At 53.4% G+C, this 27,556-nt stretch overlaps 1 protein-coding gene across 1 annotated transcript; it reads right to left on the reverse strand.

Annotated features, from left to right (window-relative positions):
• On the reverse strand, positions 1-27,556 carry epha4l (eph receptor A4, like). Its single transcript, XM_023845304.2, has 17 exons — positions 27,243-27,556; positions 25,523-25,590; positions 23,801-24,464; positions 16,135-16,290; positions 13,442-13,777; positions 9,035-9,159; positions 8,581-8,740; positions 8,356-8,467; positions 7,245-7,303; positions 7,049-7,162; positions 6,619-6,804; positions 4,916-4,977; positions 4,477-4,686; positions 3,725-3,874; positions 3,397-3,590; positions 2,405-2,560; positions 1-638 (listed from the first exon to the last, which is right to left on the reverse strand). The coding sequence occupies exons 1-17, from the start codon at positions 27,328-27,330 to the stop codon at positions 524-526; spliced, it is 2,955 nt and encodes a 984-aa protein (XP_023701072.1). The 5' UTR covers positions 27,331-27,556; the 3' UTR covers positions 1-523.

The following is a 27,556-nucleotide window of genomic DNA, read 5'->3' on the forward strand; positions in this document are numbered from 1 at the left end:
AGGATGGTACGGGGGCGGGGGGCGCACGCTCCTTCCGATCAAAGAATTTCTGAAAATGTCCTGAGGAAAATATACTTCATTCCAACAAATAGAGCTTAATGATCAAAAAAGCCCCCCCACCCCCCCCCGAAAGTGGGGGGCTCATTAGGCCTGACGTCTCAGACCGGCGTGCGTGAGAAACGCACCAAGTCACATGGCAGCAAATCATAAAGAAGCGGGTCACAAACCAACACAAAGACAAAAACAATCGGCCACTTGGCAGGAAGGAGCCTCTGAAACCAAAAAGAAACGCAGGTCCAGGTGCAGGTCAGGGTCCTCGGAAGGCTTCTACTGGAAGGCCAGCTCCATGCCGCAGATGGAAAGTTCCGGGTGCCGAGGGGCGGATGGATCCTTTACAAAGTGCCTGCTCTTCTCTCCCTCCCTCCTGATCCATTTAAATTCAGTTTAAAGTGCATGATGAGGTAAACATTTTTTTCGGTTTTGTTTTTCTTTCCTTATAAAAGCAGTGATGCGTGCCCCGGCCTCAGACGGGCACCATCCTGCCCTGGATCTGCTGCACCTGGGCCTGCATCGCCTGCACGCTGCTCAGGATCTTCCTCTGGTGGGGTGCCGTCGAGACGCCGATGCGCAGCAGGTCGCTGGGCAGAGACGCAGACGCGCAGCAGTCAGCATTCACAGCGTGATCTTAGCATGTACGCTACCAGTCAAAAGTTTTGCACACACTGAGATTTTCTATATTTGCCTGCTACTCTCTTAAAATTTACTAAAAATACACTGAGTTCTTTGCAAAAAAATACATTTACAGTATGTTCACCATATTATTTATTATCAAGAAAGTCTTTGATTTAATCTTTAACTACCTCTAGTAGGTATAAAAGAAAATTCAAGGCATTCTTTCTACAAGGGACATTAAATACTGCTCTCTTTCATGGGATGAAACAAGTAATTAGTGCATTTAAAGTCAAAGGACAGCCTAGAATTTGACTCTGCCATCACCATACAACCAGTTAATAGGATGTCAGACATACACTGTTACGTACTATTTCCATGTTATAAAGGAAACTTGTTTTACTTGACTTGCATTTTCATTTATAGTTTCACTCAACTTTCCAATGCTAAACAAGAATAAAAAAACTGCAGTTTATGAAATAAAGGGAAAAGCAGTAAAACTTACAGTGTGTAAGAACTTTTGACTGGTAGCGTAGGCCAATAGTTTCACTGCTTCACTAACTCACTCATTCATCTTAATACTAATATTCTTAGTACAGTGGTACCTCAGTTCTCGAACTCATTAGAACTCGAATTTCTTAAAAGTCGAACCAACCAGTTTGGAAAAAAATTACCTAGAACTCGGTCTGAATCTCAGAAGTCAAACCGTGAAAGCCGACCTAAGATAACTTGTACTCGCGGGGAAATGAGTCACGCTTCATGTCTCTCAGCGGAAACAAAGGGTAACACTTCAGTCTCAGCCTCGCATTCGCTGTGATAGCATCGTGCATGTTTACACTAGCTGAATACATATAGTTAGGCAGTAAAAATACATTTAGACAATGATACAGTACCAGTAATTATTATATAATAAAATACATTTAAAAATAAAGATTTCTTACTATTTTAATATTAATAATAAGCCATTAATACATTTAATTATAATAATACTGTCGTGCCAAGCAGGGACGGAACAGAGACAAAGGCACAGACATCAGGGTATCGGGGAATACGGGGTTTAATTACAGGTAAGGCAGGCAAAACGCAGACGGACAATACAATGACCGGACTGGGGAAACAAACTGAAACGCGGACGAAATAAGAGGACTAATGACAACAACCAGAAACAGCTGATCACACGGGGATTCCACACGGGGTTTCCACACGGGGTTTCCACACGGGGTTTCCACACGGGGTTTCCACACGGGGTTAACGAGGGGGCGTGGCACACGGAAAGAGCGGACGATCGGGGCATGACACGTTTTTTTTTTTTACTTTACACATAGTTTGGATACATTTATTTTCTTACTTTAAAAATTACTGTTTTGATAAATGTGCTTAGATTAGTTTAGTGCAGTATATGCTCTTCTTGTTTTATCCGGTTCATTTTGTGTTTAAATGCTAAAAAAAACATTTAGGTGTAATTTTTTGGGGCCGGGAAACAATTAATTGGTTTTCCATTATTTCTTATGGGGAAAATTCGATCAGAACCCGAACTTTTTAGGATTCGATCCGGAGTTCTGAACGGATTAAGTTCGAGTTCTAAGGTACCACTGTATATAACTTCATATATATAGAAAATTACTTCATACTTCCTTTCTTACTCTTTAGTTTTGATAATAAACAGCAAAGGGGCCTCTTACCATGTGGCCCCCAACCCCACCCCTGCCCCACCCCCACTCCCCCAGTGACTCACTCCTCAGTCATGTGCAGCACGGCCTCCAGGCTGGTGACCCCGCCGGCACTGAAGTTGTCCTTGTACCTTTCCATCCTGATGGCCTGCAGCCAGTCGGCCACCGAGCCCAGTGAGGAGAAGTCCGGGATGGTGGGGTCCAGAAGGGCTGTGTTAGGCCTGGGGGGTGGGATAATGAGTAAATAAGTGCTTGGGATGAGAGTGTAGGCAGTTATTTGCAGGCACTTACTAGATTATCCCCTGAAGGACCTCTCAAAGCATCAGAGGGGGCGGGGGGGGGGGCACACTAAAGATTATCTGACCAGCGGCTTGAGCCTCAGTGGCTGTTTGACCCGTTACGGGTAATGGTGCTGTGCCCCCCCCCCCCCCAGCCCCCGGGTACGGAGCAGCAAGCGCCACGTGATGATTAATTAACGGGTCACCGCTGCTCTGCCGCTGTCACCCAGCGTCACCCAGCTGTGTCAGTGACAGCTCATTAGCATGAGCGCATAGCAACATATGCTAATGGAATCATTAATATCTATACGTGGCAGAGGGGGGGCCTCAAAGGGTGTCAGGGTCCAGGACGACGCGCCAGCGATAAGGAGGTATGTCATCACTGGGGGGGGGACGACAATGCCCTCACACACTCTGACAGTCTCTGACACACTCCCTGACATAACTAGTTTTCTCCCTTCACCACTTACCCACGCACATAATTAGTCAGCCAGGACCACCCAACCCCCCCCCCCCAACGACACAAAACAGGGACAGATGAGCTTCACAGCCTGTCTGACAATAATAATCACAAACGGCCTGCAAGGCTGGGACAAGAAAGTCCCGCCATCAAAGTAACAAGGTCAGCCCCCCCCCCCCAAAATCAAGTCATTGGTCACGGAATCTGAGGAGGGATTGCGACTGATTGTCACGCACAGTCCTGATTAACAACTAATATCATATGATGCGACGTGTGGGTAATATCCCCACTCTGCCGACTGCCCCCAGGGGGCGCTCACCTGCCCGTCTCGGCCCCCGTCCTCTTCAGGCTGTTGGGGTTGCGGATCAGCTTGTCCAGCATGTTGACGATCTGGCTGAATTTGGGCCGGTCGCTGCGCTCCTTCTGCCAGCAGTCAAGCATGAGCTGATGCAGCGCTACGGGGCAGTCCATGGGCGGGGGCAGTCGGTAGCCCTCCTCGATTGCCTTGATGACCTGGGTGAGGGGGCGGGGTCAGGGTGAGGGGGCGGGGTCAGGGTGAGGCACGAGTCTGTGGTAGGCGCCTGTTATGACGCCGGCAGCCGCAGTGAGCTGCTTACGATTCTGATGCGTTAAACACAGGGACTCACATCCTGGTTGCTCATGTCCCAGTATGGCCGCTCGCCGTATGACATCACCTCCCACATGACGATGCCGTAGCTCCAGACGTCCGAGGCCGATGTGAACTTCCTGTAGGCGATGGCCTCCGGTGCCGTCCAGCGGATGGGGATCTTCCCCCCCTGCATGACAACCGCCAGAGATTTAAGGGACACTGTGTTCATACTCATGCAGACATAGGCGCGCGTGTGCACACACACACACACACACACACACACAGTCCACATATTCATATCTTTAAGGGGACACTCCATTCATTTCTATGGACAAAACCCTAATCTCTACAATTAGCCTTTAGCCCTACCCAGCGCTACCCTTAACCATAAGTAACCAAAGTACAAAACCTTTGACGTTTTTAGTTTTTTGATTGCAGTCACAGATTTTTATAAAAGTGAGGTCAGAAAAACTCTCCCCGCAAGGCAAAAAATTACAGGTTTTTAACACATTGCAGGGAAATCTGGTACCTACAATGTAATAATTACAAAAACAGACACTCAAACACTCCCAGAGACACGAAGACCGCATACACACCCCACCCGAGAGCTACAGCTAATCTACACTAAGTACGAAAGTAGTATTATTAACGTGAATCTGATATGTGTTGTTTGCATAAGTATCATTAGTTGGAATATATCTGATCCTTGTCCTTTCAGACATTTTCCGTGTAACATGAAGATCAGTCAGCATTTTAAGCTGTGCGGCTCGGCCACGACGCCCAGCGTACCCGTGTGGTGTAAGCGGCGTCGGGGTCGTCCTCCAGCACACGGGACATGCCAAAGTCGGACACCTTGCACACCAGGTTGCTGTTCACCAGGATGTTCCTGGCGGCCAGGTCCCGGTGCACGTAGCTCATGTCGGACAGGTACTTCATGCCCGAGGCGATGCCACGTAGGACCCCCACCAGCTGGATCACCGTGAAGCGCCCGTCGTTCTTCTGTGAGGGAGGGAAGAGGCGTCAGGCCCGGCGCAGGTAAGCGGTGCCACCATTAACCGTGACTAGAGTCCAGGTTTCTCCGCACACGCATTTTCGCTTTACATGGTGGTTACCTCATTAGTATTCATGAGGGAAGCACTACCTGATTGGCCAGTGAACATGTAAACTTATTAATATTCTGATCCCCGGACACATCCTCTCTCTCGTCTCGACCCTAACTGTGACGTACCCTCAGGAAGGCATCCAGTGATCCGTTCTCCATGTATTCCGTGATGATCATCACTGGTTTACCTGCAGGGAGGGGGGAGAACCGTGATTATTTGGCAAACCACTGGGCCACCGAAAAAGACTGGCTGCCATCATGGCCCTGATTACATCAACTGTGTCAGTTCCGGGACGGAACGCGGCTCCATCTGCAGTTAACCCATCATAGGTGTCCCGTGGCTGGGGGGGGGGGGGTGTCACTCTGCTGTGGGATTCCCACAACCGGCACCAATGACCTGCTGAACCAGATCTCAATCCCAAAAGGCGTTTTATTCCCAAAAGTGAACGAGGACACAGCACAGAGCATCACAGAATGTCACAGAACGTTGCAGAACATCACGGAAAGGCTATAGGTTCCCACCACACCAACTTTTGGAAATGCTGGTAAAACAGAATTATTCAGTTATCTTTGTTGGATTCAGACATTTGCAAAGGGTAACGGCATCACGTATGTTTGACTGGCACAAATGAAACAAGATCGTCAGACTGCAGAACAACCGCTGACTGATTAACCGGATTTCCAGTCATGCCATCCGGGGAACCTGAACTTTTCCTGTGTCCACAAAAAGCGCCTCGGAAACCCAGCGGATCAAATTCAGGTAGCAGCCCCGGTACCCCCCCCGGGAGTGACAGGCCCCAGCAGTCTCACGGTCCTGCCTGGTCCTGCTTGGGCTGCTGCCCGTTTATTAACTAAACATCTAAACATCGTAAACAATTAAAAGGTGGGGGTAACGAGCCCCCCCAATACAAACACTGAGGATATTTCCAATTAATGTAAGAAGTTCCAGCCACACAATCAGGCAGAAAATAAGGAAAATAATGTTAAAGACAGTTAAGACCCCCCCCCGGCAGCCCACACTGTGCCCCCTCACTCTTCCCCCGCCCTCCGCTGCCTTCCACCCCTTACCTGTTCCTGCTGAGAAGCGTGATTGCTGATAAGGGGGGGGGGGGTTCTCTTGCTCAGCCCCAGGGAGGGTGGCTGAGCGACAGCGCGCTTATCTCCGCAGGAGGGGGGCCGATAAGAGCCGTGTCTGTCAGTAGCACCCTGTGGGAGTCCAACCCCCCCCCCCACACTTCCCCATGGCGAGAAAACTGAGAAATGAATCAGGGAGGGTTGCAGGTCACAGCCCCCGGAGGTATAGGTTCGATTAACAGCAAAACCACGGACACACAATTAAGCCGGAAATAGGGTATCCCTACAGCGCGGAAACGCGGCTCGGTGACAGCCGACTCTCCGCACCGCATTTCGGGGCCCTGAAGACGTGAGGTCATCGCACCGTGGATGGGAAGGACAGACTGCGAGCTGCCCCCGGATCGAGTGTCAGCGCAGAGCCAGCCGCACTCAGGCCAGACACCGTGATTAATGACCCCATCACAGCGCAACCATTTCTCATGACACATTAGCAGAGGGAGAGACCTGCGCCCATCTGTCGTTTTCCCGGGAGGGACACCCCCACGCTCCATGCTGGGGGGTTAAACTTTACATCTTAGGTCAAAGAAGTGGGGGGGGGAGATTGTTTAACAGAAGACGCCACCTTGATGTGGCCTCTGCTTGAATAGGCTGATGTTTTCTACAGATCTAAATCGCCGCTGCGGTGTTTTGACTTTCCCGACAGACGCGGTTCTGCCCCAAAGGTGCAGTGGCTGCAGTCGGCGACTCCGACTCACACTTTGTGACCACGCCCTCCAGGTGGATGATGTTGGGGTGCTCAAACTGGCCCATGATGCTGGCCTCGCTCAGGAAGTCCCGCCTCTGCTTGTCGGTGTAGCCCGCCTTCAGCGTCTTGATGGCCACGCAGATCTCCCGCTTCCCTGGCATCTTAAGGCGGCCGCTGCAGACCTCGCCAAACTCGCCTAGCGGCAGGACAGAGGAGCAGAGCGGGGAGTTTAGCAGCGGTTCTCTCCACCCTCCCCCCCCCCCCCCCAGTTGCCCAAGTCACCCTCAAGCCTCGCCCACCATGTCCGACACTGAGGTCACCGCTGGCATTTCCCTGCTGCATTCATTTGCTTTTTGCATTATCCGACCCTCCAGCCAAAACACGGGGAACACGCACCAGTTACCAAAGACAAAACAGGAAATGACACGCCAGCAACCCACCGATTCCGATGACTTTTTCGATCTTGATGCAAGATGCGTCAATCTCCTTGGCAAATTCACGGACGGCTTGGTTGGGGTCCTCGTACGTGAAGGGGTCCACGTATATCCTCACACCTGCACCGTAAGAGGGGGGCAGTGAGCGTGGCGAGTGTGGTGAGTAACCCCCCCCTCCTCCGACCCGCTGGCGATGGCGTACCTTGGTGGAGCTGCTTCTCCTCGTCCGCGTCCTGCTTGGCTTTGCTGTACTTGCTTCTCCTGTGTTGCAAACACCAAGAGGACAGTGAGGGTTGGGAGTCGGCCGCAGAAACCACACACATGAAGGGCGGAGCAGTAATTCTGCCTTGCGCTGGTAACCTTAAACAGGTTTAACTAATTAATTCGACCAACTTCAGGTGAACGCAAGCATTTGCAGGAGGGTCCTGCCAAATGGGGCCTCCACACGGCTTGCTGCCCCTCGATCACGTCCCCGTCACCTGGCGGTCTGCGGGTGCCTTTAGGTGCAGAAGGGGATTCTGGGACAGGCCCTCACTGCGGGCTGTCGCATGCCATGGGGGCACTTCCATAGCGACTGGCCCCGGGGCTGAGGGCCAGTGTTATCCTGGTGGCATTGGGGCTAATTACAGACAGGTGGGAGGTATAGGGGGAGGGGCTGAACGAGGGGGGGGGGGGGCCCTGGGCGCACCCAATCCTGGCATGTCAGCCATGGTCAGCGAGGGGGGTCTCTGAGATAAGCTCATGGGGGTGAGGGGCCCCAATTCCTGCTTCCTGCTCTTCGAACTAGTTTCGGAAGAATCTTCCTGCGCTGTGATTCCCCCTGACACCACAGAGACCCTCTCCCGCTAACGCTCCATAACCGCTGAGCCCACCCTGGCGCATAGACGGGAGTGCGGCCGTGTTAATCAGCCCGCCTCCCAGGGGGCGAAGGAGCCCCGAGGAGCAGGAGCGCGGCAGCCGACGCAGCAGACGTTTAATCAGCGTGGAGCGTGAGCCGTCTGTCAAAAGCGTCTTCAACAAGGCAGGGAGACTGTCTGCCCCAGTGGGAGGGGAGGAAGAGATGAGGGAGAGAGGGAGGGAGTGGCAGGGAGTGAGAGGGAGGGGGAGTGAGAGAAAAGGAGAGCAGGAGGGAGGAAAGGAGAAGGTGGAGAGAAGGGAGGGAGAGAGAGAGGGAAGAAAGGGAAGAGGGGAGAAAACGAGGGAGAAGAGGAAGGAAAGAGACAGGAGGTATGAGCGAAGAAAGGAAAGAAGATAGAGATAAATTGGCAGAGAGGTCGGAGATGGGAGGGGAGCTGGGGGGTTGAGGCTCACACCTCCTGCTGATGATGAAGGCGCTGATGAGGATGACGAGCAGGACCACACTGCCGACCACCGACACCAGCAGCACCGTGGGGTTGGCACCATCGCCGATGACTGGAGACGGAACTGGGAGAGCATACAGGAGCACAGAGTCACCCCGAGCCCCTGCAGGACGCACCCTGACCCTTCCTCAGCATCGCACACTCAGGGGGCCCCCGCCCCCCCAGGGCAGCACTCACCGGAGTTGGTCATGAACTCGAAGGGGGCGCTGAAGTCACCATACCCGGCGGCAGTCCGTGCCCGCACGTGGAACACGTAGGAGGTCAACGGGTTCAGGCCCTTGATGTCGGCGCTGCGGGACGCCGTCTTGATGATGCGGTAGCTCCTCTCATTCTGGTCCTGGTGGGAAGGGGAGGGGTCAGAGGCATGCCTACACCCCCCCCCCCCCCCACCCAGCACCACATCCTGCTTCTCAAAGCTATTAGCGGCCCTCAGGAGTGTTTGACATGGGAGCTCTATAATTACAGGAGAGCGCTGGAGAACAGAGGAGAAGAGGAGGTGGTCTCCCCAAAGCCCCCCCCACCCTCCTCGTGGCGAGACCGCTCTCTCTACGCCTGAGCCGCAGCTCCCACTCGCAGGAAAAGGGCAGATCGTTTGGTCGTGCCTGACGGCTTTTCCCAGAATCCACCTCACCTTCTCGTAGTATTTGACCTCGTACTCCAGGATGACTCCGTTGGGCCTTTCCGGCTCCTGCCAGGCCAGGGACACCGTGTGCCTCGTGATATCTTTGGCCTGGATGGAGGCCACTGGGGAGGGAGCTGGAAGATAAACAAGAGGAGGAGTAAGTGGAGGAGGAGGGCCGACTTTGCTTAGCTCCTTGTGAACCGCTGAGGCCCCCAGCCAGCTCTCCCTCCTCAGACGCAGCCAAACTTAAAGCACCTTTGTCTTTTCGTGTTGCTCCACGGTCAGGAGGAGAGGCGAGGGGTTAATCAGGCTGCTCTCCTGCTGGCCAAACTGACAGAGGCTGCAGGCTCAGATAACAAGCAGACTCCAACACGCAGAGGCTGCCTCCCTACCCAGAATTCCATGAGCCTGTTTGTGTTTACCTCACATCCCACAATTCCCTGCTTCCCTATGCTGATCTGCTCATAGGGTCTCTTCAGTCCTGCCCCCTCGCCCCCCACCCCCAAAAAGAAAAACCACCCAAGCTGCCAGAGACACAGATTAAACTCCTCAGGACAACTCTACAAAGAAAGATGTTGACATGGTTTTTAATTGAAAAGATTGTTTTTACTCTAGAGTTAACAAATTAATTACTTAAATATTCATTTAGTTATTTATTCATTGGGTGTGAGGATAATATTTCCCCAAAGCAATATTTGGATGGTTCCTTTGTTAATTTTATTGATTTGTTAATTACATTAAATGCAGGATCAACATTTACAGCACAACACACGGCTTCCAGTCCCAGCTGGCAGGACATTGACAAATTCACCCGGCAAACTTTCTACCTAGTCAGGAAAGGTGAGGGATGTTTATGCCGTGATGTGAAGGCGTTTGGTGTCGGGCTTTGCACCCACGCTCCGCTCAGGCCTCTGAGGACGCCGTTGCTGATGCACGTCTGCGATTCTGCCCTGATTACATTATGAGCCTTTTTGACCAGGAGCTCCAGGAACAGTGCTATCAAACCGGGGGCTTTTAAGGAGGGATAGAGTTCAACCCTGGACTCAAAAGAGGGCCCCCATTGATCATTCTGCAAGGGCAGGCTGTCCCCTGGCCGACTAAGTAGATTTGCTCACCCTTGTGATTCCACAGTGTAATACGCAGCGTCTGTGTCAAACAATTAGGGCTTGCCATTTGTGTTTCCCAGATCAATCTTGCTCTAACGTGTCTGGTAACAAAACCGATTTGCGGGTCTCCGGGGGGGCCAGCGGCAATGCGGGGCTGGGGGGGGGCGTCGGCTTCCTCCCCCCCCCCGTCTCCCCGTTCACACACTCCTCACATTCATCATTTTTCATAATGTGGCAGATATTGCAGTTTAATTGTGTTGTGCCACTGGATTTCGCTTCTAAATGACGGGGGGGGTTAAGTATGACGGATTCCGGGCGAGTTCCTTTACTCTGGGGCACGCGGTGCAGACTGGGACGGCTCCGGATGCCATCTCTAATCTCTGCGGGAAGCGGCACGCCACGTCGAAGACGCGCAGGGTGCAGCCGATTTTCCGAGTGATTTCAGATTAATGACTGAAGCCCACGCTGATTTACTACAGGGTACTCCATTTTTAATCATTTATAACAGCAAAAGCAGTGTGACTGAGTTGGAATAGGATTCGGAAACCAAAGACATTTTAGAAAGACAGACACACACACACACACGTGTTTGCATTCATATCTTTGTGAGGACTCTCCATTCATTTCTATGGCCAAAACCCTAATCCCAACATGACGGCCTCAATCCGCAGCCCTAACCTTAACCATCGGAAACCAAACAAAATATGAAACTTTTGGCATATTTGATTTGCATGAAAATGGTCCCCACATCATCTGGTCCCCACAATGACTCAGATTGTGGGACACACTGCAATCACACCTCCCCCCCCCATCCCCACAAATGTGGGAGCTGGTCCTTCAGACAAAGGTACACTGTGCTGCGTCGTTTATGGGCCCAGACAAACCGCTGGAGAGAATTATGAGCCATGTGCATATACGCCCACCCCCCAACTCCTATAGGCCAGGGGGATGTGAAGAGCAGACTCAGGTGTGGAAGCTGGTGTTTCGGGGGGGGGGGGGTGGGGGGCTTGTTAGAATCAGCACGAGGAGTAAAAATGAGCCGCTTAATCATTACATGCCGCTGGCCCCCTGAACGTTTAGCGTTCATAAAATCGCGGGTGAAGGTTCCATGGCAAGGGGCGATCAGGCCGGGGCGGGGTCCACACACTCCCCAAAGGCCGGAGTGACAGCGCCCATAACTCACAGGGGAACGGGGGGGCACGTTCCAAGAATGAGCCAGCACCCCCCACCTTCTCTCCTGTTTCCGCTTTCTTGGTCACTATGTTTTTGCAAGAGAGCCCAAGGATAGTGGAAGACTGACTGAATCGGGGCGCTCTCTCTCTCTCTCTCTCTCTCCCTCTCTCTCTCTCCCCCTCTTTCTTGAGGTATTGTGGCGTTTGGATGCACACAGACACACAAACACCATCCAAATGTCAGCATTATTACATCACAGCTGGACATAAGTGGGTGACATCCTGCCTGTAAGCAGAGCTAACCCTAACCCCCTCCCCCCCACAAAGTGTGCACGCACACACTGACACACACACAAACATGCACCCATGCCCCCCCAGCCCCTATACACCCCTCCCACCCCACTTCCATGCTGCTGCAGGATCACAGAGCATGGGGAGCGATCATGAGGAAGCATGAGTTACCATACCGACTATGTGAGCCAGGAGCACAGAAACGAGGCACCCGAGGCCATTGGCCGAGGTAGAGCGATGTCAGCCAATCAGAATCCTGGCTGCCAGGGGGTGTGGGGTCTGAGGCAGAGGAGAGGCTCCAGGATGCGGGGTATGGGCCGGCGCGGGCCACATGATTTGTAGTGGCATCCACACTGACCAGTGAAAGAATGTGGCTGGGGGGGGGGGGGGGGGGGGGGGCGACACTGAGACATAAACAGTTACAGCCCACATGGGTCAGAATGGCCCCCCACCCAGTTACAGTGAGAGCAGCAGCATGTATAGGGGAACTGGTGTCTCCTGACTGATTCATGGACCCCCCCCCCAAGCCCAATCCACAAGCCAAAGCCAAACCGTGCTGGACTGACCACCCAGCCAGCACACATACATGTACACCTGGAGCCTGGCCAAGGCCCCCGCAAGGGGAAGGAGGCGAAAAACCTCAGGCAGGATGACGCGCATGTCATCAGTGGGAGAGAAAAGAGGGGGGCCCAGGTATAAATGGGCCACAGGAGGAAAGAGGCTGTGCTGGCCTCATTGCAGCCATGAACACGCTCCCCACATGGATTGCAGCCCAGGAGCCGGCGTGTGGGACACGTGTGTCATCTGCCCGCAACATGCAGGCCTTGTGAAATAGAAACAAAACAGCTAGAGAACATGGATGAGGAGCTGGGGAGGATCGTGGGCCAGGTGGGTGGGGCCAGGAGGGATAGACCAAGGACAGGAAAGCGAGGCTAGGGGGCGGGGCCAGCTGGGTAGAATGAGGGTGGAAGGTGGGGCTAGGGGGCGGGGCCAGCAGGGCAGAATGAGGGTGGAAGGTGGGGCTAAGGGGCGGGGCCAGCTGGGCAGAATGAGGATGGAAGGTGGGGCTAGGGGGCGTGGCCAGCTGGGCAGAATGAGGATGGAAGGTGGGGCTAGGGGGCGTGGCCAGCTGGGCAGAATGAGGATGGAAGGTGGGGCTAGGGGGCGGGGCCAGCTGGGTAGAATGAGGATGGAAGGTGGGGCTAGGGGGTGGGGCCAGCTGGGTAGAATGAGGATGGAAGGTGGGGCTAGGGGGCGGGGCCAGGGCAAGGCCTGCACAAATCCCGTCTGAGAGATTTAGGGCTGCTTTTGTTTTTGGCCCCAGGCTCACCCCCCACACCTCTCAGTTCCTCTGTGCACAAACACAGGGTCAGACAAGACTATGGGTATGAGGTCGTGGGGGGCCCGCAGGCTCTCGGGCCACCATGGCGGTCAGTGACCACCTCCCCCCCCCATCCTGTGGGGTTTACAGCCCCAGTTAGGAAAACCATGTGTTTATGACTGCAGCGGAAACAGTCCCGCTAACCCCGCCTCCTCCGCCCCTTGCCCCGCCCCCCACTGCAATCACGGCTCCAGGCACATTAACGTGCCGCAAGGTTAACGCTTCACTGCGGCTCCAAGTCCAGGAAGTTCAGAGGTGGAGCGATAAAGGCAGGGTGATGATGCGGGAAAGGTAACAGCAACAAAACGCACTGGCACACAAAGTGGATCGGAGCAGAGCGAGGATCAGTGAGGGCCACTTTAGTCCATCCAACTGCTATTCAGCTCAGCAAACTGCAACGGGGAAGTCAATCAGGTGGACACACACCCATTAATGTCGCTGACGCCCACAGCAGAGGTGCACTCACCGGCCTGGTTGGTGGTGACGGTGACGGATACGGCCTGCTCAGGCCCCGGGCTCTGCTTGGACACGCCGTTCACAGCCCAGATCTCAAAGGTGTAGTTGGTGTGGGCCTGCAAGTCGGTGATGGAGACGCGCGTAGCACGCAGGCTCAGCTGCTGGGGGGCATAGTGCACGCCGGCCCCACACGGCTGGCAGCGGCGGCCCGCCCCCCCACACCGCTTGCACACTACGTTGTAGGTCAGGTCCTGCCTGCCACCCGTCGAGACCGGAGGGCTCCATTCCAGGTTCACGGACGTCTCGTTGACGTTGGAGATCAGGTGTTGGGGGGACGAGGGTGGACCTAGGGGAGGACGGGAGCGGGGAAAATAAGGAACATTACTGGTGGAGTGGAGAGGAGGTGCAGGATGGGGGAGTGGGGAGGAGGTACAGGACGGGGGGAGCGGGGAGGAGGTGCAGGATGGGGGGAGCGGGGAGGACGTGCAGGATGGGGGGAGCGGGGAAGAGGTACAGGATGGGGGGAGCGGGGAAGAGGTACTGGACGGGGGGGATCGGGGAAGAGGTGCAGGATGGGGGGTGTGCAGGGGGGTAGCACCTCCATTCACGCTCTCCTGAAAGGCCCATTATCAGGTCTCATTAGGCAGCGTGATGAAGCCGCCTCACTGCGGGCTGATCCGCCGCACCTCCCACGCTGCCTGCCCCTCTCTCATGGATAGACTTTCTAAATTAAGGCCCTGCAAGACACTGCCACTGTAATGTTCTTTTCTAAACCTTTTTTTGCTTTCAAACTCATGCCTGAAAGCCCCAGATAATGGCTTTTAATATTTAATATTGAACAAAGCTTCTTTCACTGTCATTGCTAACGAACGGGGTCTGGGAGGGACCTCAGTTGGCTGGAGGTCAGCCGTGCGTTTCCGCAGGGCGTCTGTCGGGCCACTCTCCAGCGCAGGGGTGACGCTCGCGCTCCCTTTCCCCTATCCCTGCCCTCATTTTGTGGCTCCTGCACAGCACAGTACCTGGAGGTACCACCATAAGGCGTCTCATCCGTCCCATGAACCGCAGAGGTGTTTTGCAAAGGATTCTGGGAAGCTCAAAAAGATGGGGGGACGCGCCCGCCGGGAATGGACCAATCAGTGCCCATCAGCTCCACAGCTCAATTCCATACACGTGTTACTGCTAGAATGTGCCTGCAGCTCCCTGCAGCCCACCGCACCCTACCCCCACCGCGAGGCCTCCAGACCGCAGAGAGCTCCTGCCCTTAAGCAAACCTGCAACCTAAGAAGCATGCTGCACTAATTTGGGGGGGGGGGGGTACAAAAAGAGCGATAGAGAGAGGGGGAGGAAGAAAGAGGGAGAGGGGCACAGAGAGAAGGACAGAGGGTGAGAGTGAGGGAAAGACATGGAGGGAGAAGGGGAGAAGGAGAGGGAAGGAAACAGAGAGAAAGAGAGAGACGGGGAAGGGCAATGACTACTGAACGGCCTGGAGAGCACCGGTCCATTCGGATTTCAATTCCAGGCCTGGAGAGCCAGAGATCTCCACACTGAACACTGGATTATTCCAGATCCACTTCTCATTTCTGCCCAGAGTGGGGAGGGGGAGGGGGGGTAGGGAGTCCTAATTAAACTTGTTCCCCCCTTCCCCCATTGTGTGCTAGAGAATTAGGAAGGAACAGAAGACTGAGAGAATGGCACAGCTCAGCAGGGTGAGGGGCACGATTAGCTGAGAGCGGGCCCAGGCGGAAGCGGCGAGGCGTTGGGGGCTTTGACACCTCGGTGGGGGGGCACAGGTCGAAGAGTGACACGGTCTCAGCTGGGGGGCGGGGGCACCACACAGCTCACAGCATCAGTATGAAAGGGGAAGACAAAAACAGATCCCTGAGACTGGGGAAGCCTTCTGGATTTCATCTGTTATCTATTGTAAAGATTCTCAGTAAAAACAGTCAAGAGGCCATGATCTCGCAGGACCAATTATCTGCGGGCTCTGCATTGGCTGCCCCTGACCCCCAAAGGGCCACGATCAGGACACTAAGAGACGTCAGTCCCTCAACAGCAGTTTCCGGTCAGGGATCAGCTCTGCAATGAACTAATAGTGGGCTAAAATGCCTTGACATCAAAAGCTGAATTTTCAGGCCGGTGAAGCAAAGCGTCTCTCTCCTGCACTCCCCCCCCCCCCACACACACACACACACACACACACGTCCTGTCAGGCTGGAGGAATGAATCATTGATACAGCGTTTTATTCCTTCATTAGTAAAGCTGTCGCAGAGAGTGATGGCTAAGTGCCACCTGGAATTAGAAATTAGACCTTGGGCCGAGGTTAATGTGCGGGAGGATAGAGCACACACACACACACACACACACACACACACACACACAGGCGTACACACACACACACACACAGGCGTACACACACACACACACACACACACAGGCGTATACACACACACACACACACACACACAGGCATACACACAGGCATACACACACACACACACACAGGCGTACACACACACACACACACACACACACACACACACACACACACACACCTGTACTCTTTTTTTACAGGGACCGTCTATTCATTTCTATGGGCAAAGCCACAATCCCAAACTTAACCCCTCCCCAGGCCTAACCTTACGCACACATATACACACAGACACAGGCATGAAGGGACAGGCGGGGGAAGGGGGGGCACTTACGTGTGCAGGGCATGGCTGGTGGGTCGGTCTCAGCGCGGAAGTAGCCCTTATCGCAGCTGCAAGAGGTGGAGCCCTCACGGGTGGAGTAGCTGTGAGGGGGGCACTTGGAGCAGCCCCCATCCGTGGACAGGGCCCTGTAGTAGCCAATCTTGCAGGCTGGGGGGGGACAGAGAGCAGTCCCATCAGTGCATGGCGGAGAGGAGCAGGACCAGTGGAGGGATATTTTTACAGAAACTGAGCTGGAGAGGAACGGCGGTGTGAGAGATTATGGGCAGCCATCTGCAAAGTGCTGCACACAGACATACAAGCTTCTAAGGCATCTCCCACTCTATCCTGAGAGATCGGCGTTGTAACTTTAAAGCCCCCCCCCCCCACCCTTTTGGGCGTGGCTGCTATTGTCATGCCTGGTTTCCCTGGTTACCTGGCCGATGCCATTACTGCAGGTTTGACTGACAAATTATTCCTTATTTTGTCGTCAACACCATACAGTCAACCCTTCTACATTGGGGGGGATAGCGGCACGGGCCCCCACCAATCTGTGAGAACCGCGTAAAATTTCTCGGTCCACTTGATCCTGTTGCCGAGCAAAGCATTTCAGATTCTAGTACAGCTCAGGGCAATAAAACAGCACAAAGAGAGATGAGAAACACAAGATACAAAGATCACTGCGAGGAATCGTGTCAGAGGCCAGGGTAAACATGCTCAGCTGGCAGGCCTATGTGGATCTGATCAGAGTCCAGGACACAACGGTGTGAAGCACTACTGCTTCTGCTGACCTGCAAGCTGGATTACAGGAGCAGCAGACTTCCCTCTTGGCCCAGTAACCCCAGCAAACATGAGATCAATAAAGCCCCGGCAGGGAGACTTAAGGCCTCCTTCTTCTGTGAACGGCCTTCAGTAGGGGGGGCACCTGCAGTCTCAGGCTGAATCCTGCAGCACCCAGCCAGCCACAGGGAGTTAATTGAGGGCCATTCTTGGGGGTGGGGGGGGGGGGGTTGCCCACCTGCTCGGGGGTCCCTGCCCTCACCCTAAAAAGCTTTCTGACCTCTCCCACCCCGGGCAAAACAATGGCTTGGCGAGCTACTGGTCATTGGGTCAGGACAAAAGCCCAGTCAGGGATGAGGCAGCGGGGGGGGTCACAGCGGACTATGATGATGAGCTTTATCGCGGTAATTAGGCTGTGTAATTACCCTGAAACCCTGGCCTACAGCCCCGTCACTAAATGCTCTTAATCCCCCAGCTTGTCGGCCTGAACAGCAACAATGCAGGGATTGGGGACTCCCAAGGATACTGGGACGTTTGTTTCTTCACTTAATCAGTGCAGAAGGGGGGGCGGTTTAGCTGGACATTTAAAAAGAGACATCATCTTATACGTATGTCCAACATTCCTCAGTGCGGGTCATCACACAAACAGTCAGAGAGTCAGGGGACAGAGAGAGTCAGCGAGAGTCAGAGTCAGGGACAGTAAAGCAGTGGATAGGCCAGCACAGTGTCTTTCACATATGACAAACAATGCCACAGGTTTACAGTGCATATGGAGGTACTTGGTGAGAGTAATGAGAACGTTGGACGGTGACCCATCTCCGGGGCCATGCCAGGGCCTGCAAACCAACCCCCCTCCCAACCAGTGCGACTTGTCAGAGAGCCTGCGGAGCTGAACAGTGAACACCAGCATTAACATTCCTTTTTACCTGAGAAGAACCTTGTCTTTTATTCTGCAGGGGAAGCAAATCACGTGTGGGGGCGTCTGGAGCGTGGGTGCCAACATCATACCCTTGAGCAACTGATTAACAGAAGTGGGGAAACATTCCTGTAAAGCACTGGAGCTCCGCCCCCCACATGAATCCCTCCAATCTGTGACAGGGGGCGTGGCCAGTGTCAGGATACCAATCTCCTTCTGGCACTGCCAGGAACAGAGGGGGTGGGTCCTAATTAGCTAAATGTTTGCTTCCCACAGAAATGGAACACAAGTCTCTCCTCTGGTAGTTACAAGCAAGTTGTATTTGCTAAAGAGAAAAAAGTATAAATTATTACATTCTAAGAACATACGTTTTCAGAGACACCTCAATAGAGACCGCCATGGTTACCCGACAGAGACACTACAACAGAGTGCTAAACTGACGCGACAGAGACCGTGGTGGTGACACAAAGGATACCGCGACAGACACAGCTGCACTGACAATGTGAGAGAGACCACCGTGCTGATGCAAGAGATACCGTGACTGCAGCACTGACAATACAAGAGACCACCGTGACGAAGATGCTATGACAGAGACTGATATTCTGAGGCGGCGGAGACCACCGTGCTGAAGTGGCAGAGGGCTCCGCGCTGACAACACAAGAGATCATCTTGCAGATACAACAGACTGTCGCACTGATGACGCAAAGACCACATGTTTCTGTCCCTACAGCAGCAAATCAGTCTTCTGCCCGGGTGGGGGTTTGTTCAGCGTTCATAGTGGTGGGGGCAACCTGGACAGGGCTATCTTTGTTTGCAGGGGGCTGGTTGGAGTAGGTGGGGGGGGGGGTTCAAGTTGCACCCACACAACTTCCCTGGGGCGGAAACTCTCACCAGGTCTCAGGGAATAACTTTCATCGCTCTTTGTCACCCGGGGTTCATAGGCCAGGTGGACTGTGAACAAACATGCAGAGAATGGGGGCAAGTGGTGGGGCCTGCCACAAGAGGGGGGTAAAAATATAGGGCGGGCCCAGGAGACCAGGACCCCATCACTGAGTACCCCCCCCCTCCCCCAGGAGCCAATCCATAAGTCTGTGGCAGTGAGGACAGAGATATGTGGCTTACCTGCCCCAGACCATGAGAGCAGTGAGGTGTGTGCCCATGTGAGAATTTAACCCGGAGTGGGGGCTATGGCTACGAGATGCTCACACAGCCGCAGCTAGGTGATAATCCAAGGGACATAGGTTCATGCCCCCCTGTCGGAACCCCCCCATGCCTGCACTGCCAGCTGATTTTTTAGGGTTGGCCTCTTAATATTCACACTGTATACATCCTATGTGCGCGGGGCCAGTTCCTCAGCAGTTCAGTTCATCCCATCACCCAGTCCGCTTTCAACACTGGGGGGGCGCAGTAATCTCTGAATGAGCATCTGGTCCACGCTAACAGTCCGAAAGGCCCCCATCCCTACAGAATTATCACCACCTCATAGTTACTTCAGATTTGATCATCTCTGTGATTATCAGAACAGATTTTATTCCCTTTCAGAGGGGGGGCATCCAGCTCACTGACATAATTTAGACAGAAATCAAGGCTGAGATGAAACCTGTCACAATCAGCAGCAATGATCAGGTGGGACAGAGATAGACAGCGATCGCACCTGGAAGGCTCAGCCAGCCTGACATGGCCATACCCTATCCTGCATATACTCAGCCCTGCGTTTGCCGAATAAGGCCTAGTTCAGGTATGGATATCAGGTGTCTGCATGCGGGAAGCGTGTCATGGTGTCTCCCCATGCGGCCGGGGGCCCGGCCTGCAGCAGGGAGGAATGGCGCCCCCTGGCTGACGTGGGGCTCCCTGTGACAGGGAAGTGAATCGGAGGCGAAAAGGAAAAGAAACATCCGGCCAGAAAAAGCAGCCCCCCCCTCCCATACACACACCCCCATCTACTCAGCGAAGAGCAGCGTGACCCCAACCCACCCTTTACCCTTTTCAGGATTTTCTCACCTCCCCCCCCCCACCCCGATCCCTCTAGATCCAGTCTCCCGCCACCCTTCCATCTAATCCTCCTCCGACAGCTGGAGCAGGGGGGGAGCTTCCGTGGAACCCCTGCAACAAGTGCAGTGCAGAGTGGGGGGGGGGGGCAAGAGGGACAGAGCTGGGGGGGGACCATTATGGGGGGAGGGGGTATTGATTCAGGCGCTTTTGACATGCTAATTCACTTAGCGACGGTTTTAATGCCCCAAACTACCCCCCCCCCCCCCCCACATGACCCGGCATCAAAGCAACGCTGCTTTTGAAAGGCAGGGACCGCAGTGCACTGCTGGGGGGGCCACACAGGGTTAGGGGGCCAGCGAGTAGTCTGAAGGCGGGAGAAGCTATTTTAATTACAACACATTCTCTCTCTCTCTCTCTCTCGTCCTCTTTTCTATGTCACAGTGAATGCCCCCCCCCCCCAAACATCTGCGCAGAGATGCCCCCGTGATTTCCCAGTGATCAGTGTTGACAAGATTTAGGAAAGCATATAGCGTATTCACCGGCGCCCCTGGGTGGGGTAACCGGGGGGGGGGTGGGGGGTGGAGAAGGAGCAGAAACAGTATCTGACTCACATTGAGCTGGGGGGGCTTCTCCAAACACAAAGGACCCTCAAGTGAAGATGTCAAGATGGAACTCCCAGTAAATATCTAAAAAAAAAAAATCATGTGCGAGAGCCACTTCACAGTGACATCCTGACAGACAGGCATCTCTATGGAAACAGCCCCCCACGGCTCTGTTTGGGCTGCCCCTCCACTAGATGGTGCTATAACCTGGGGCAGTACACGTGCTGCGTGTTTATACACTGACATCCTCACTGCTCACGTCCACTGTCCTTCACCGTGACTCACCCCCCCAAAAAGCTTCAGGGTGACAGCTCATTTTTATTCAGAGTGACCAGCATGCCCCAGGGGGCCCTGGGCAGACAAGGGGAACCAGGATTGGGAGGGGGGGGGGGCCGGCAACCTGCACTGCACCCCCACCTAGTTAACAACCGAAGTGTTTAATGACACTCTATTAAAGGTAGAGGTAAATTATGCATGTTTAACATCATTACCCACACAGTGGAGATAATTTGCCGAATGTGGAGGGTCAGGGAGCCTGGCAGTGCCCCTGGTGGACAGAGAGCGAGGGTGACAGAGCCTGGCAGTGCCCCTGGTGGACAGAGAGCGAGGGTGACGGAGCCTGGCAGTGCCCCTGGTGGACAGAGAGCGAGGGTGACGGAGCCTGGCAGTGCCCCTGGTGGACACAGAGAGCGAGGGTGACGGCACCACAGGCGGCTCACTGGTTCCGTGTACCAGTACGGGCTGACCGCCAGTCACCCAGCCAGCACTGCAGTGTCCCAGCAAACACAAACACCACAGCTTCAGATGGGAGAGGGAGACACGACCAAAGAACATTCCGGAAAGGGGGGGGGGGGGGCAATCAGAACAGAACTGTGTACGAAATCCAAATCATCAGCAGCTGGCATAGAGAGGATTCTGGGATACGGAGGCATGTCTGTGCTTGGAGTAGGAAGCGACGGGGAGGTGCATACACACCATATGTAAATGAGGAATCTGCTCACATCCAAAGCCCCCCCCCCCCAAAGCCTGGCGCTCTCCCACAACAGCTGATGTCTCCCTCTCACGGGGGGGGGGGGGGGGCAGCTCAGCAAACGAAGAACGCCGCCGCCATAGCCGGGAAACATGCCCGTCCGCTCGTCTTGGCCACTCATTAGTGTGAGGGACGGCATGAGGCAGGAAATGCAAGCCGCACCCCCCCAAGGACACATGGCCCCCGAACACCTTGTATCTTAATTAAATCGCCGCCACATTTCTTTTCAGGGCTTGTCTAGTGAGTTCTTCCCCGACGTAAACAGCGTGCATTTACCTTTCCGGCAATAGTACCCAGGCAGGCCAACGATACCTTTACAGAGGTTAAGCATGACGTTAGCGTGAAGCTAACGCAAACACTCTCACTTTAAGCATGCATGTGACTCGTTTGGTGTCGGGATCATGGCACTCAGTGGTCTTGGCCATGAACTGAGAATGGGAATGAGGCCTAGTGTAGACCAAGGAGCCTGCCACCTAGTGGGGGCCGAATGGGAGTGAAGTGACTGACAATTGGTTGTTACCTCCTCCTCAAGCTATGGGCAGATGACTAGAGAAGCAACAGCCCTACGAAAACAATAAGTAAAGGAACGGCTTCTGGTGGCACCCACCCCCCCCAAACCCCCAAACCCACGAGGCCCCTGGCCTTGCTGTCTGAGCCCATCCCGCCCCTCGGACCCCAGCTGTCAAAGTTTTGAGGTCTTAATCAATCTTAGCCCTGACCCTGTCTGACAGGGGAAGATGGATGAGGAAGGGGAAGACCTCTGACCTCCTCTGCTGTCCTTCCCATTGCCGTGCCCTCTTCCCCCGCAGGCCCGGACAATAGGGGAGGGGGGCCGCCTATTCAGGCCCTCTGGATGCCCCCCCGCACCCCCCTGCCCCTGCCGGAGCGCCGCCCCACTGGGCGGACCCCCATTCTACACCCATTGGAGCTAAAGCAGCCGAGAGACCTCAAGCTTCTCCTGCGAGGAGAAAAAACATCAAAACAGGCGATGGATGGCCGTCAGCTCCGACACGGAAAACAGCCGGCTGCCCCCCCGCAGGTGCAGGTGACAGAGACAGGAAGCCCTGTCAGTGGGAGCAGAGCGGCAACACGAGCAGCACCACCAGAGGCGGCTGGAGCCAGGAACGAACATCGATGTTAATCTCTGGCGTCCGCCGGCTCAGTCACGTTTAATTACCGCCCTTTCAATCCCATCAGCGATAGCAGCCCCCATTCTGCAAACTCCCGGGAAACCCACCCCCTCGCATCTATGACCACCCCCCATATCTCAGGCCCTCAAAAACTCGGCACACTAAATTACCACCAGCGTCTGTGACACAATGAGCCCCGAGAAGGGCACCCCCGTAAATAACGGGGCCTGTCGTGATGGACTGCACCCCCCCCGCCCACCATAAAACCTCAAACTAAGGCCTGGAAGTCCTGCCACCCCCTCCCACCAACCCAAAAAGACCCTTGTTTGTCCTACTATGCCACTATTAAACGTCAAAGGCCATCAAGCAACAGGAGTGCTCCCGCTCCCCTGCATGCTCCTCCCCAGTGTGCTCCTCGCCGTGCGCTCCCCTGCACCCTCCCCAGTATGCTCCTCGCCGTGATGGCTCTCTCGTGCATAGGCACCCTGGTAAGTGAAGATGGCAGTTTCCACCGCCAAGCTAATTAGAGCCCGTTGAGCTAACAGACGTACCAGCACGTCACACCACGTTCAAACAACCTGACAGGAGCGACACGGGACTGGGAGCCCTTGTTAGCCCCCGCCATTCGCCCCTCGGCCCTCCCAGAGCTTTCATTAATCCATTCAGCCACATCGACGAGCCACTTTCCGTATGACAATCATGCAAAATAGAAATGTCCAGCACACGTCGTGGCGAGCGGCGGGGCGCAGCAGCGGGGTTAATCTGCGGCCCGGGAATGCCCCCTGGCGCACAAAGAGCATGAGAAAGAGAAAAAAAGAAAGAGAGAGAGAGAGAGAGAGAGGAGGAAGAGCAGCAGCCTGCACCACCGAAATGGTGAATAGTTCATTTACGGGATGAAAGCGTGGGGGCACCGTTGGCCGCTCAATAGCTTAGCATGGAGGCTAGTAAAAGCTCCCCCCCACCACCAGACACCCCATTCCTCCTTCATCAAACGAGCCTGGCTGCCACCGTGAGGATTAAACAGCCGTTACCACCAGGGCACCATGAGCTGCACTCGGAGGAGCCATTCTGCTCGTCCCAGAGAGATGGCTAATTACACTCATCACCGCTACATCACAAAGAGTGATACGCGTGCAGCGCTGGAGCGAGGGAGGGAGAGAGAGAGATGGAGGGAGAGAGGGACAGCCGGCCGCTGACCAAAATAACAAACCATGAAACAGCACCCCCTTACCCTGACACTCTCCGCTGCGCTCCTCGAACCCAGGGTAACACAGGCAGTTCCCAATGGGCACCAACCACTCGCCGTCCGCCCCACAGTACATCTTGGGCACGTCCTTTTCCTCAGAGTTGTTGACACAGGAGCCACGCACCTCCACCAGCGAGGAGGTGTCGGCCCCCGTGATGGTGTCTGGGAACTGGGCCAGGTTGCGCACAGTCAGAGGGCACTTCTTGTAAAAGACGCGCACAGAGACCAGGGCGATACAGGCGCCCACGTCCTGGAAGGCCAGGTAGAAGCCTTTGCGGGACAGCGCCCCCACGTCGCGCACCTCCGTGTTCAGCTTCATGATGCGGTCGCCGATGTCCACCTGCGTGAAGCTCTCGTCCGCCGCCACCGTGTCGATCTTGCCGAACTGGTTCTCGCGGATGTAGCGCTCCTTGTCGTTATTAGACTCGTAGTAGTAGAGGTTGAAGGTCTCCTTGCAGGTGCCCGTCACCCCCGGCAGGCTGTTGCAGTCCCTCAGCGTGAACTTGATCTCGATGTAGACCCGCTGGGCGCCGCCGCGGGCGATCCAGTCCGTCCGCAGCCAGTTATTCTGGTTCGGCTCCATGACGTTGCACACCTGATAGGTGCGGATGGGCGTGTTCTTCTCATCCATGATGCTGACCTCCTCCCACTGCACAGAAGAATGAGTATGAGATGAACGGGTGACAGACAGAAGGGGGCAGTTGGATCCCTAAATTAGTCTCTGCTTTCTACATATTCTGCATATTGTAAATCTGAATTTAAGCGGCCTCCTGTCTGCATGCATTCACAGAGAAGGATTCTTTTTTTTCCTCTTTTCTCTAATGACCAACGCTGTAAAATATCTCCCCTTTGTTGGGCGTTTCCCGTTTATTCTAACGGCAAGCACCCTTAAAGTTTTCACAATGCGCTTTAAAAACTGATGTCAAGTTTACTGCGGGACCATTTTTACCTTTTTGTTTTGAGCGTCTATATTACACTGCATCTTTTAAGTGATTATTTTAAAATTATTCTTTTACTAAATAGCTTGCCTGCTTTTTGTAGTCTGTGAAGCAAGGTTTTAGGGCTTTCTGACTGACAACGTGAGTAAAGCTTACCAGACTGCGGAAAACCGGTAAACACACTTTTTATATCATATGATTTTATATATGAATATTCGAATCTTGCAACAACTTTAAATATATGGAATACCAGAATGGAGGTGTGGATATATTTAGGTTATAAATAATTCGGTATGTGATAATAACCGCAAGCAGCGCTTTTCATTTTCATATTTAATACTCGGGCTTTCGGGAATGCAGGCAACAGTCCTTCCGACCTGCAAACCTCCTATCCAGCCCCGAGGCTGCAGTTACGCGGCGGGCGGTCAAAGCTGCGGCCCGCGGCGTCTTTCTCCCTCCCGGGGTCGCTTCCTTATAGCTCCTAAATTACACCGGGGGCAATAAACCGGGCCTGCGTCTCATTCCTACACAGTTACCTCTGGGATTTTCCGCGCTGCCAAACCCCGCACTAAAGCACCTTTCCATGCGAAAGCCATATAAAGTTTCTCAACAAAAGGCAGATTCAGTTCGCCCTGTATTCGGGAAATCCGACGCCCATTACAGTATCTGCCTCGCATTGAACAATTACCGAGGGAGAGCAGTTTAATCTCTCCCCTCCAGCGTCTTTTGAGGTCCTTTTTTAGGCCCACGGCCCATGGCTTGTACTCACCCCTCCTTCTGTTGGACTTGCAACCCATCCCAGCTCCCCCTGTACTGATCTGGAGTCCAGTAACGTCACTGAAATGGGGAAAAACAAGAAAAATACACGCATCGCCGTTAGTAAACGCCATCGGTGGGAGCCTGGCTCATTGGAAATGGCCATTAAAATAGGACACCCCAGTAACCCTGTGATTGTTCATTAATTGTGCTGTAAAATCACATCATTCGAAGCATCGCCACATGTCCCATGTACTGTTTCCACACATTGAAAAAAACACCCAAAGCCCATTTTCGTTATATTAACGAGTATAGGCCTATTTCCTAAAACTTCAAGAACCTCATATTATATATATATATATATATATATATATATATATATATATATATATATATATATATATATATATATATATATATATATATATATATATATATATATATATATATATATAATTACTGCTACAACAAAGAATAACTTCAAAACGATGGCCAAATGGAATTACTTCTATAAAAGCAGGAGTGACCAGGGGGGGAAAAAACATAAAATCAAGTAAACGCTGAACTCAGCATCTCCATAATTCTGCAGGCGCGCATTAATTGTGGAAATGAGTCCGGGACTTTTTATGGGGTAAATCAGAATATTGAGAAATAAGGACAGGGGAGAATAAACGGGACCCCCGTGTCCAGATATGTTACTGGAGCGCTGGGACAAAATCCTCCGGTTCTCGCCAGGCGCCGCGTACGACGCAGGTTGCTTGCCGGACGCCACTTTATTTTCCTGCAAATCAAACCTGTCACTGGTGATCGCATTCGATCCTAATTATAAATAAATTGTCTGATGTCTGTAATTTGAAACATTTTAAACGTCGACATTGATTTATCGGTTTCAACAAAATCACATTTAAATTATCTACTTTGCTCAATTACTTAAAACATTTGAAAATCTTGCACAATTAAGTATGCTATATTTAGTATTCTTCGAATAAGCAAAAAAGGAACACTAATATCTAAATAAGCCACGTAACAGTAAAGCCGTTGTGTGTGTATTTTGTAAGCAGAAAATATTCTCGAGTCGCAGTACAGCAATTCGTCGTTTATAGGAATAGAAAAAAATAAAATTCATGGAATTTAAATATGTCTAGGTGACGTTAAAATGAAGCGTATATTTCCGCTATCAATGAAAATAACAATAGTTAGGTACAGTGTACTTGGGTTTTGCGATTAAATGTGAACCCCGAAAATAACCCCATTTAAAAAACAAAAATACCCCCCCCCCCCAAAAAAAAAAATTAATAAAAATCATATACAAAATGTGTGCTCCGGGTTTTTCGAAGGGGTGAATGTGTTCGACTTGGCTACGATATCAGCTGGCTACTTCAGGGTAATGAAAATAACTTCACGAAAGAAAACTGATTTTATCTCAAAGAAAGTGATGTGGCCGAAGTCTCCGTGCTGCCGCGGCGCTGAACCCCGTCTGAAGAGCGCTGCGGGTCCCCGAAGAGGACGCCGTCCGGAAAGGGGTCTGCGTGTGGGGCTGCGTGTGGCCACGGATCACGCAAAAACGCGGGTTACCGAGTTCCGGCAGATCACTTCCAAGCGAGGGAAGCTCGGTGCTGGGAAAGCCGGCGCGGGCAGCGAAGCCTCCAGCCGGTGGGAAGTAAGATGCGCCGTCCTCCCAAAGCAACTCACCAAAAACTCTGAGAGGCTCCTGCCTTTGTCCGGTTTCTTACCTTCGTTTGGTGGGTAAATCCGTGCCGTAAAACACAGGGTAGAAATCCCAAAGAGCACCGAGGCGGCCGTGTACACCAGTCTAGCCATTTGTGCCACTGGCCGTTTTCCGTGCTTTGGTCCTGTGCGGGTCCGAGCAGCTCCCTCCCTGCGGAATAAGTGTATGAGACTGCAGCGAGGCGCGGTGCTCCGGACACATGAGCGGGGGGCGTTCCCCCAGCCTCTGACGCGCCTGTCAATCCACGCAGGGACAGGAGCACGAGAAACAAGTCAAATAATCATTAACCGCCCAGCTCGCCGATCCGGATCGGCCGTG

Source organism: Paramormyrops kingsleyae, chromosome 17 (genome assembly GCF_048594095.1).
Source record: "Paramormyrops kingsleyae isolate MSU_618 chromosome 17, PKINGS_0.4, whole genome shotgun sequence".
Taxonomy (NCBI): domain Eukaryota; kingdom Metazoa; phylum Chordata; class Actinopteri; order Osteoglossiformes; family Mormyridae; genus Paramormyrops; species Paramormyrops kingsleyae.